Below are 13,096 nucleotides of genomic sequence, written 5' to 3'. Positions count from 1 at the left end.
TAGACAAAACAATACACTGATTAACAGCACTAGTGTCGACCCACGTACAAGTGTCGACCATCTGACATAATGACATGCTGTCAACAAAGTCACTGAGCCTGACCATTCGATCCATTTACTCGCCTTAAGACAAGGTTCCTGAGGACCTTTTTTCTGCGACCAAATTCATTTTTGTCTTTCTATGGTCTGGATGTGATGAAAATGAAATAATGTTCGAAGCGTCGTAGAATGTAACTCCCTCAAAAGAAGAATACTCGACGAAAGAACTTGTTTGCAAATCTTTTTTTTGTTTTGTTTTTTTATTTAATGAGCGGCAATGTGATGTAGAAATACATAAACATAAACATGTTTCACTCGTTACATTACGCAATGTCTATACGTATTTACAATATTCACACACATGAATCATCTTCTCGAGGCAAGGGTGATCACTAACAATGAAAGTCCAGTTTCCACCCTTGCCGAACCGGGCTGGGGTTCTAGGCTAGATCGAGTTATGTCCCTCATATTTCCCTCTATTGACCAATCAGATTCCATCGCTCATATCGCTAGCATTTGCTTCGAACAAAATGGCGGCAACCAGTCAAGACCATCTGATCGATAATCAAGATATATATAGTAACTTCGCGAAGTGCATCAAATCACGTGAACACCTTGATTAAGAACATTTAAGATTTGGAAAATATCTGTCGACGCCGATCTGCCTACGCAAATCCTGCAACGGCGACTAATGGGATTGGGTGGTCAGGCTCGGTGACTTGGTTTATGCATGTCATCGCATTCGTGGATGGATGCTCATGATGTCAATCACTGGATTGTCTGGTTCAGACTCGAATATATACAAACCGCCGTCATGTAGCTGGAATATTGCTAAGTGCGGCGTTAAACAACAAACAAAGAGCTGTTTACAAACCGGATGTCAACCGATGATTGGACTATGCATAGACTCGTTAGTCCAGCCAAAATATTACTCCGAAATTCCAGTCTAGTTCAGCAAGGGTGGACACTGGACTTTCATAGTCAGTAAATTCCCTTGCCTCGGGAAGATGATATGAATAAGCATTAGTTCAATTTGTCGTTCACGAGCCATTCATCTCATTTTCGTCAGAACCCTCGTTTTCCTGAATCTGGAAGATCGCGGATCTTTGCAACACGTTGTGCATCCCCGCCATTTTGTCTACAGCGCCATCTTGTGTTTTCTTGATGCTATTACGACGGAGAATCCGACTCCTGTCAGTATTTAAGGAAAGGCGTCTTTCCACTGATCTTGGTGTGCCTGCGTCTGCGTCGAGAGATCGCGAGGACTGTAGTTTGGCTGAGCCACACGTGTTGAGGCTCGGGAACAACGTCGGCATGGACATCCTCCTCCTTGAATCGCCGTCACTATGAACAATCTTTTGGGCCAGCTGAAAATAAGAAATAAGTGAGGTTAACAACAGCATTGCTCGAATAAGAGTAAGGGAGTTATTTTAGTTGGGTATTACATTGCTTCAGCAATATTTGAGACATATTAAAGGGAAACAACACTCCAACTTTCAGTCGTCTAGCCGGCGCCATTTTAATTAGCCCGCGTAATTTCCAGAACCCAATCAGCGCCAGCGACCCAACAAACTGGGCTTCTGACCAGCGAGGGGACCCGTGAAGATCCGGGGTGGAATAGGTCTTCAGCAACCCATGCTTGCTGTAAAAGACTACTATGCTTGTCGTAAGAGGCGACTCACGGGATCGGCTGGCCAGGCTCGCTGACTTGGTTGATGCACGTTATCGTATACCAAATGCATGGATCGATGATAATAACGTCAATCACTGGATTGTCTGGTCCAGACATAATTATTTAATTTATTTAATTGATTGCCCATTGTTATTAAACTCCATGGATTTTTACCGTGGACATCATGAACATAGTTGTCATGTATGCTATCTCAGCTGGCCAATGAGATCATTGCATTACAAAATTCTTTGAAGTCATATTTTTTGCGTATTTTTTAACCGAATCGCCGGTAGATTGGTAGAAAATGTGTGTACAGCTGATTGCTGTTTCCAGCTTAGTTTACGAGAAAATACACACAGTAATCTATATTTCTGCATATAAAGCAATGCCTAGCAGAACGGGAAATACAATTAAATGGTGTTTGGTGATAATTTATCTGAATTTCACATTTGTTTTTATCCCCTTTCGCGACGACTGCTGGGGTATAGGGGTGCATTCTAGGGTTTTAGATATGCATTCTTTGGTTCTATGGATGCATTCTAGGGTTCTAGATGTGCATTATTGGGTCATTGGGTTGACGATATACATTCATTGTTTCTAGGTATGCATTCTTGGGTTCTATGGTGTATTTTAAGGTTTGTGTGTGTGTGTGTGTGTGTGTGTGTGTGTGTGTGTGTGTGCGCGTGCGTTTGTTTCTATAAGTTTCTTTTACACAGTATTTACACTATATTATATTTTAAAAAATAGTTGCTTATATGCATGAATAAAACGATGGCAATACTATTACTAAGTAAAACAAGTTGGTATTAGTGAAAATGGATAAAATAGTAAAAACGCCCATATACTAATGTTATTTGTGTACATTGAATACTTATATCAGTTGAAGATGGCGTTCTATGGTGGTGTGTTTTTTTATAGGTAAATGACCTATAACAGCCAAAAAAAAACAACACCAAAGACAAGAAACATGCACGATGTGTTACATTTGACTCCTTTTGTCTGGACCCCGGATCTGTCGAACTATTTCTTTGGTCCCTTGAAGCTCGCGACAACGGGATTACTGTGGTCGAATTAATCAGCTTAACGAACCATCAAACGCTTAAGCCATTTATATTACATCAGTAACGAGTGTTTATGTACAGTAGATTAAATTCTATCAACAGTTAATTCTTTAAAAATAATGTAAGTTGATAGTTCCATCTATTTCTGAATGAAAGGTAATGTTTGTTTGTTTGTTGTGTAACTCAGCAATATTCCAGCTATATGACGGCGGTCTGTAAAATAATCGAGACTGGACCAGACAATTCAGTGATTGACATTATGAGCATCGATCCACGCAGTTGGGATACGTTGACAAGAATCAACCAAGTCAGCGAGCCTGACCACCCGATGCCGTTAGTCGCCTCTTACGACAAACACAGCCGCCTTTTATGGCAAGCATTGGTTGCTGAAGACCTATTCTACCCCGGATCTTCACGTGCTCATAATAAGGACATGTGAATCAGACAAATGTCTTTTGTATCATTATAATCATGATCCAAACTTTTGAAGGTTATAATCAGTTGACCTTTCTTAAAATCAGTAAACGTACCTAATAAAAAAAACAATTTGAAATTGGCCGTTTCTAATTCGACTTGTATGGTCGTTTTGACCTTCTACCGATCTAAACTACTGCCAATTTATATGTCACATTCTGTTGATCATTCGTCACCACTCGCCCCTTTCCGTTACCTGCAAGAAGACTTGTCCCCACTATCGATACGACAAACCAATCAGAATGCGCGTATGATTTCAAGTTCTTCGTCAAAGAATCCCTCAGAAACATTTTTTGATTTTACATATGTCTTGCATCTAAAAATATACCCAAGACACAGTTAATGTGTTCAATCATACTGTATATATCCGCATGTCCCGATGTGCTTTTAATTGCTTCTGAAATATATATAATATATGGGGAAATATATGTGAACCATTGCGCAACGAGTTGACAATTGTTTTAGGTATGCCCGTTTGCGGTAAGACGGAACCCGGTCGCAAAAATGGCCACGAGAGGGGCACGAGTCGCTATTCGGCTTGTCCCGGAATAACACGAGTTGGTCACGAATGTCTGTTATAACTTTTGTGTCAACCTACCTTATCTGTTTCAGGTGTCTGTGAAAACGTAAATCCCTTTCCGCTTGATCTCGAGATGACGCTTAGAGAAGTCAAGGTTGATGTGTCGCTGTTACGTCTCTGAACAAGGGAGAGAACTCTTGCTGGACTCATTGCTCTTTTTGCCCTCTCTACATCCTGAAGGTCTGAATTCCGGTTCTTGGTGGCATCGGCTGACTTTGGAAGGTGGTCTCTAGACGAAGGAACCGACAAGCGACGGCCATTTTTTCCCAAGTCGACAGAAATTGAACGAGAAATCGATATGGATTCCGGAGTCGGGGACATGCGGACATAACCCGGATGTGAAACCTCTGGTCCAGATTCATTTCCGTTTCTTCTGTCCGCTTTTGCCGAACGTTGGCGATTCCGTAGTCTATTTTGGTCCTGCTGCTGCAGTTGTAAGCTGTTACATATCATACGTCTTTCACTATCTATAACATCCAGTGATCGTCTTCGTTGTACGTCCAGCTTGTCCAACCGTACTTTCAGATGGTGTTTCTCCGTTGATAGCCGCTGTTTTTGAGAAACAGACAGTTCGGACAAAAATTCATGTGTTGGCCTCCGTTCCTTTCTTGGGATGGACATATTCCTTCATATAAAAGATAAGAAAAGTTTGGTACTGCGTTTGCAACAGATGGTGACGAAAATACCTTTTGAATTTCAGAACATGTTCAAATTTATCTCCTGCTATTAGTTTGTTTGTTATAAAATAATGTCAATAATCCAACGATTTGTAAATAATCGAGTCTGGACCAATTAATCCACCGATCCCGATAGTCGCCTCTTTCGACAAGCACGGGTTGATGAAGACTAATTTTGACCCGGATCTTCACGGGTAGTCCTGTAGAATACAGAAATATTTACACACTCATCGTACATACGGATAGTCGCCGGCAGAATATTAAACCGTGTCACATGTAGTTCTTATATGTGTCTACGACAGAAATATTTACATACACGTTGCACACATAGACTAAACGTTTGCTCATAGAAAAGTCACACGCACCTGCCGTCAGAATATAAAACTCTCGGATGTTGCCCATAGGTATCTACAACATAAATACTATACGTACAGGCCTCTGCAGCATAAATAGTTTACATCTACGCATCTACAACATAAATATTATACATCTACAACATAAATATTGTACAAATACGTATCTATATAGCATAAATATTGTACAAATACGTATCTATAGCGTAAATATTGTACACATACGTATCTACAACATAAATATTGTACAAATACGCATCTACAACATAAATATTGTACAAATACGTATCTACAACATAAATATTGAACATACAAGTATCTGCAGTATAAATATTATACATCTATAACAAATATTGTACAAATACGTATCTACGACATAAATATTGAACATACAGGTATCTGCACCATAAATATACATCTTCAGCATAAATATTGTACAAATACGTATCTACGACTTTAATATTGAACATACAGGTATATGCAGCATAAATATACATCTTCAACATAAATATTGTACAAATACGTATCTACAACATAAATATTGTACAAATACGCATCTACAACATAAATATTGTACAAATAAGCATCTACAACATAAATATTGTACATATACGTTCCACATAAGTGCTGAAATATTTTGTATATCAAAGTAACACCCACCTGCCGTCAGAATATATATCCGTCACAGGTAGTTTTCCCTATGCGTTTGTAGTCCGTCTCTATATTGATTTGTAAATTTGGCACTAACTATAAATACATATTAAGCCGAGGCCTGATCATTGATCCAATTATTCAATATCAATATACCCCAGGCAATAATCCGTAATCTTTATTGATACTGTAAAGTGATGATTAATATAACTGTTAGACTTTATTGTCTGCAAACAATAATGTCAAGTTTTCATGTCACGCTGTTTGTATTGTTTTTATGAATGGAATTTATTAGTTGTCTTATTATGACTGTGTTAGAGAAATGTTGATTTCTGCCAGGGTATCCAGCGTTTAGGGTCACACTATATATTCTAATCCGCTTAATTCAATCTGATCAACGTGGCAGAATTCCCTGGGTCATTAAGGTGCAAATGGTCACATCAAATATAAGCATATTACCGCGTATTATCGGATTAACAGGCCTGTTCTGTGAGATAAATATGTACGAAAAAATATTATAAGTAATCGTATATGAGAAAGTGTAAATTCTTATGAATTGTGAAAGGTTATGAAACGTTAATAAATTCATACTTTTAATTTTTGGGTCAAAGCATAAGATTTTTCTTTGTAATCCTTTCAGTTTTATTTGATACGTTCATAAAGATGTGTTTTATCAAATGTGACACAATATGCAGCCATTTACGGATATACATAACGGTACGTTACATTTAATATTATCTATCTAGCCACAAGTGACTTGGATAACTGTCTATTGTCACAGCGGATGAATACTTGCAGTAGTCACGGTGATATTTGCCTGGTCCCAGCATGAGGATAATGGATAAGTGAGTGAGTATGGTTTTACGCCGCTTTTAGCAATATTCCTGCAATATCACGGCGGGGGACACCAGAAATGGGCTCCACACATTGTACCCATGTCGGGCATCGAACCCGGGTCTTCGGTGTGACGAGCGAACGCTTTAACCACTATGTTACCCGGCCGCCCCTGGATAATGGATAACGTATATTTACCCAGGCATAGCATATAGCTAAGCTTGATATTTACGGGTGGCCCAGTCGTTCAAGGCGCCGCGATTCGCTGTGCAGAGTTGCGTCCCTTGTACACGCCAGAAACCTATGATTGTGGGTTCGAATCCCGCCTCGCCCCGTTTATGTTTCTAGGTTTGTCAGCACCATACCCGTGCTCGTGGGTTTCACCGAGGTGGTAAACGTCTGAGACCTGCATCACTTGGGGACTTCCTCCCTCGTACACATCGGATAGAAGATTTCGTAATTCAAAGCCACTTTTAGTTGAAGGCAGAATATTAAACCGTGTCACATGTAGTTCTTATATGTTTCTAAGACAGAAATATTTCTGTACACGTTGCACACATAGGCTAAGCGTTTGCTCATAGAAAAGTCACACGCACCTGCCGTCAGAATATAAAACTCTCTGATGTTGCCCATAGATACATGTGTCTATAACATACATATTGTACAGATACGTATCTATAACATAAATATTGTACAAATACGTATCTATAACATAAATATTGTACAAATACGTATCTATTACATAAACATTGTACAAATACGTATCTATAGCATACATATTGTACAAATACGTATCTATAACATAAATATTGTACAAATACGTATCTATGGACTAAAATATTGTACAAATACGTATCTATAGCATAAATATTGTACAAATACGTATCTATAACATAAATATTGTACAAATACGTTTCTACAACAAAAATATTGTACAAATACGTATCTGTAGCATAAATATTGTACAAATACGTATCTATAGGATAAATATTGTACAAATACGTATCTATAGCATAAATATTGTACAAATACGTATCTATAACATAAATATTGTACAAATACGTATCTATAGTATAAATATTGGACACATACGTATCTATAGCATAAATATTGTACAAATACGTATCTATAGCATAAATATTGTACAAATACGTATATATAACATACATATTGTACAAATACGTATCTTTAGCATACATATTGTACACATACGTATCTATTACATAAATATTGTACAATAAAAATACGTATCTATAACAAATTTTGTACAAATACGTATCTATAGCATAAATATTGTACAAATAAGTATCTATAGCATAAATATTGTACAAATACGTATCTACAGCATAAATATTGTACACATACGTATCTACAGCATAAATATTGTACAATACAAATACGTATATATAACATAAATATTGTACAAATACGTATCTATAGAATAAATATTGTACACATACGTATCTATAACATAGATATTGTAAAAATACGTATCTATAACATAAATATTGTACAAATACATAGATAACGTTGATGATATTTACTTAGTCACAGCACATTGCTATCCTTAATGATATTTACTTAGTCTCAGCACATACATAGCCTTGATGATATTTACCTAGTCACAGCACATAGATAACCATGATGATATTTACCTAGTCACAGCACATAGATAACCTTGATGATATTTACCTAGTCACAGCACATAGATAACCATGATGATATTTACCTAGTAACAGCACATAGATAACCATGGTGATATTTACCTAGTCACAGCACATAGATAACCATGATGATATTTACCTAGTCACACCACATAGATAACCATGATGATATTTACCTAGTCACAGCAGATTGATAACCATGATGTTATTTACCTAGTCACAGCAGATTGATAACCATGATGTTATTTACCTAGTCACAGCACATAGATAACCATGATGTTATTTACCTAGTCACAGCATATAGATAACCATGATGATATTTACCTAGTCACAGCACATAGATAACCATGATGATATTTACCTAGTCACAGCACATAGATAACCATGATGTTATTTACCTAGTCACAGCACATAGATAACCATGATGTTATTTACCTAGTCACAGCATATAGATAACCATGATGTTATTTACCTAGTCACAGCACATAGATAACCATGATGATCTTTACCTAGTCACAGCATATAGATAACCATGATGATATTTACCTAGTCACAGCACATAGATAACCATGATGATATTTACCTAGTCACAGCACATAGATAACCATGATGATATTTACCTAGTCACAGCACATAGATAACCATGATGATATTTACCTAGTCACAGCACATAGATAACCATGATGATATTTACCTAGTCACAGCACATAGATAACCATGATGATATTTACCTAGTCACAGCACATAGATAACCATGATGTTATTTACCTAGTCACAGCACATAGATAACCATGATGTTATTTACCTAGTCACAGCATATAGATAACCATGATGTTATTTACCTAGTCACAGCACATAGATAACCATGATGATATTTACCTAGTCACAGCACACAGATAACCATGATGATATTTACCTAGTCACAGCATATAGATAACCATGATGATATTTACCTAGTCACAGCACATAGATAACCATGATGATATTTACCTAGTCACAGCACATAGATGACCTTGATAATTACCTAGTCACAGCACATAGATTACCTTGATATTTACCTGGTCACAGCACATAGACAACCTTGATATTTACCTAGGCACAGCACATAGATTACCTTGATATTTACCTGGTCACAGCACATAGACAACCTTGATATTTACCTAGGCACAGCACATAGATTACCTTGATATTTACCTGGTCACAGCACATAGATAACCTTGATATTTACCTAGTCACAGCACATAGCTAAACTTGATATTTACCTAGTCACAGTAAATAGTTAACCTTAATGATATTTACCATACATGTCAGGTGATTTTATCATGTTTGATTTTCAATTGAAAATATCTTAGTGTTAGCGATATCATAATATCAAAAACATAAACTGTACTGGGGGTTAATCAGCACTCAAAGAATACTTAGTTGGTTGGTTATTTAACGCCGCACTCAGCAATATTCCAGCTTTTTGACCGCGGTCTGTAAACAATCGAGTCTGGACCAGACAATACAGTGATTGATATCTTGAGCATCGATCCACGCAATTGGGATACGATGACATGCATCAACCAAATCAGCGAGCCTGATCACCCGATCTCGTTAGTCGCCTCTTAAGACAAGCACAGTCACCTTTTACGGCAAGCATGGGTTGTTGAAGACCTATTCTACCCCGGAATCTTCACGGGCTCAAAGAATACTTCTTCTCGGTTGTATTTTCAAAAATATAATTAACATTTTATTTTTTAAAATATAAACGTTTTTCGATAATACACAACTGGTGAAAATTGGTGAAAATCAATAAATTTGTTTTTTGTTGGCAGAAACATTTAGAACATGACAGGGGGTCATGGAGTTCAGTTAGTCAATTCATTTCTTACCCTTCATATGTATGTGTGTGTGTGTGTGTGTGTTGCTGTGTGTGTGTGTGTGTGTGTGTTGCTGTGTGTGTGTGTGTGTGTGTGTTGCTGTGTGTGTGCGTTGCTGTGTGTGTGCGTTGCTCTGTGTGTGTGCGTTGCTCTCTCTCTCTCTCTGTGTGTGTGTGTGTGTGTGTGTGTGTGTGTGTGTGTGTGTGTGTGTGACCTCACAGCTTATCATATCCTCCTTGTGCTGTATTCTTCATCCGTAAACCATGATGCCATCAAACTCCCTGCTTCCCTTCATTTGACTTAAGGGGCGGTCGGGTAGCCTAGTGGTTAAAGCGTTAGCTCGTCACGCCGAAGACCCGGGTTCGATTCCCGACATGGGTACAATGTGTGAAGCCCATTTCTGGTGTCCCCCGCCGTGATATTGCTGGAATATTGCTAAACGCGGCGTAAAACCATACTCACTCACTCACTCATTTGACTTAAATTCTATCACATTCTGCAAAGAAAGGATAGACTTCTGGAACGCGTTATGCCATCTGTACTCAAACCAAACTCCTTCAAATTCAAGATTTTCGTTGAGTAATTCTTGTATCCTCGAATGTGATAAATCCTTATATTAGTCTCTTGTGTAATGCCAAATGTGTACAACCTTTTCACTACCGGGGCACTCGGTATGTTCTAAACAAATGATTAAGTCTGTTATCATCCATATGTGTGTAGTTCTCTTTCCAGGTGACTTTGTTATCCAGTGTGACGGTGCAATTATAACGGCTTGCTTTACTTCCATACTTCATCGAGAGCTGCAATGAAACGTATCCACGTTGTTCTAAATAAAATCGACAAAATCCTTTCCATATCCAAAAGAAGTATCTGCTAAAAGCTGAGTCGATAGTATGATTCTGATTATATCATAAACATGTGTTTATGAATCACTATCAAATAGTGTTGATAACAGGTGTTCGCGAAAATGTGAGCGTATCCTTCCCTACCGGTGGCACCGTCACAAACACATGCAAAGGCAAGTCAAATTTTCACCTGAAAATACATGGGGACATATGTCAAACTACGGGATTTCATTTTTGTCACTGATTCAGTCCACTGTATCATAGGCATGTGTTTATGAATCACTATCAAATAGTGATGACATCTTGTACCACCCATTAGGACCCGGGGTAAAACAGGTCTTCGGCAACCCGCAGAAGGCGACTATGCTTGTCGTAAGGGGCGACTAACGGGATCGGGTGGTCAGGCTCGCTGACTTGCTTGATGTCATCGTATCCCAATTGCGTGGATCGATCCTCAATCACTGGATTCTCTGGTGCAGACTCGATTATTTACAGACCGTCGTCATATAGCTGGAATATTGCTGTGCGGCGTGAAACAACAAACCAACCAACAACCATTTGCATGGCATTCTTACATCAGAGACCATATAATCTATTATATGGTCTCTGCTTACATGTACTAAATTGACCTCAAATGGGACGGTGCATGATTCACCTACTATAGGTTATCCAGGACGGCATCCGTATTGTTTTCTGATATAAACCTTTCATTTGCAAGATGTTCATAAATTCATGAATTTGTCCTTGAATGTGACGCTCGGTGTGTTTTACTCATTATCGAGAGTTCCATCGCCATTGTTTGCTAGTTAATACCTTCTCCTTACATGGCGTTCATGTAAGCAATGACTCTCTCCTGACGGTGCACTTCAAACCACTGTTTCACTGACTACCCGTACTGCTGTAGGCGTCCATATGCATGTCGACACTTTGTCCTAAATTGCCCGGGCAAAACAAACTATACACCCAAATTTTGACAGTGGCTCAAAATGAGCCAAAGAAGAAATGGTTACTCGATTGTGATGTAGTTGCTACGGGATGATATAGACGATATTATATTATAGGTTTGACCCGTGAACATCCGGGGTAGAGTAGGTCTTCAGCAACCCATGCTTGCCCTAAAGGGAGACTATGCTTGTCGTAAGAGGCGACTAACGGGATCGGGTGGTCACTGGATTGTCTGAACTAATACTGCTGGTATATTGCTCAGTTCGGCATCAAACAACAAACAAACAAAGAACAAACAAACAAAGAAAACCTTGTCAAACTGGACCCGTGAAGATCCGGGGTGGAATAGACTTTCAGCAACCCAAGCTTGCCGGAAAAGGCGACAGTGTTTGACAAACGGGATCGGGTGGTCTGGCTCTATGACATGGTTGATGCCTGTTATCATATCCCAATTACTTGGATCGATGCTCATGGTGTCAATCAGTGGATTGTCTGGTCCAAACCCGATGAGTTACAGACCGCCGTCATATAGCTGGAATATTGCTGAGTGCAGCCAAAAAAACACCAAAAAAAACCAACAGGTGACGAAGATGACGTCTCAATAAACTTTGGGGTCGCAATGTCACAGTGCAGTCATTAAAGTGAATTTTCAAGCGTATGCTTTCTTTGGCCCAACAGTGTTTCACTGACTGCAGGTTATCATACACTGAACATTCTGAATCCACGTATACTGAATCTGTAGCTGTCAATATGCACGGCATAGCTCAAACTGATTGGTTGTTTGTTGTTTAACGCCGCACTCAGCAATATCACAGCTGCATGACGACGGAACTGTAAATAATCAAATCTGGACCAGAAAATCTCGTAAATGACATCATAAGCATCGATCTACCAACTGGGATACGATGACATGCACTAACCAAGTCAGCGAGTCAGACCACCCGTTCCCGTTAGTCACCCCTTACTTTCAAGCATGGGTTGCTGAAGACCAATTCTAACCAGGATCTTCACGGTCTGATGATTGATATGACCAGGCAATGAAATTAGTGTTACTTACACCGATTAATCGCCGTCAACGCTGTCACCAGTAGCAATACATCCTTGTGCTGGTTGATGCTGAAACCCGTTTCTATTTCTCAACTTTATCATGTGCATAATGTAACGCATCCCGGGAGAAGCACGCCGATGGCTCAATCATCAGACAAGCACTATCCAAACCTGGTCTAGTCAATTTGGCATAATCCAGGTAAACAATCTGAATACACTGCAATCCCCGCATGGTGGGAGAGCACGACAGCTACGGTAATTAACAAATAAAAGTCCTGGTTGGAATGTATTGTAAACGCTATGGGGTTTTGCACAGCTATAGAATATCCATTTCAACTGCTCATAAACGCAGGGAGCGCCTGCTTCCGTCTCGAATGAAATACCTATCGATC

The 13,096-nt window shown here is 38.9% G+C and overlaps 1 protein-coding gene across 1 annotated transcript; it reads right to left on the bottom strand.

Moving 5' to 3' along the window:
- Positions 1 to 752: 752 nt before the first annotated feature.
- Positions 753 to 12,847, bottom strand: LOC139455400 (uncharacterized). The gene is made up of 4 exons (XM_071236955.1): positions 12,715 to 12,847; positions 4,869 to 4,911; positions 3,845 to 4,451; positions 753 to 1,406 (listed from the first exon to the last, which is right to left on the bottom strand). The coding sequence occupies exons 3-4, from the start codon at positions 4,445 to 4,447 to the stop codon at positions 1,080 to 1,082; spliced, it is 930 nt and encodes a 309-aa protein (XP_071093056.1). The 5' UTR covers positions 4,448 to 4,451; positions 4,869 to 4,911; positions 12,715 to 12,847; the 3' UTR covers positions 753 to 1,079.
- Positions 12,848 to 13,096: the final 249 nt, after the last annotated feature.

This window comes from Haliotis cracherodii, unplaced genomic scaffold (genome assembly GCF_022045235.1).
Source record: "Haliotis cracherodii isolate W230 unplaced genomic scaffold, xgHalCrac1.p SCAF_11, whole genome shotgun sequence".
Lineage (NCBI taxonomy): Eukaryota > Metazoa > Mollusca > Gastropoda > Lepetellida > Haliotidae > Haliotis > Haliotis cracherodii.
This window is presented reverse-complemented; position numbering and strand designations above follow the sequence as displayed.

What these genes read in the sequence shown, in the direction of transcription:
- LOC139455400 (XM_071236955.1), bottom strand. Translation starts at nt 4,447, where the DNA reads ATGTCCATCCCAAGAAAGGAACGGAGGCCAACACATGAATTTTTGTCC. An exon ending in AGACACCTGAAACAGATAAG is followed by an intron (nt 1,407 to 3,844) that starts GTAGGTTGACAC and finishes TCTTATTTTCAG; the next exon opens with CTGGCCCAAAAGATTGTTCA.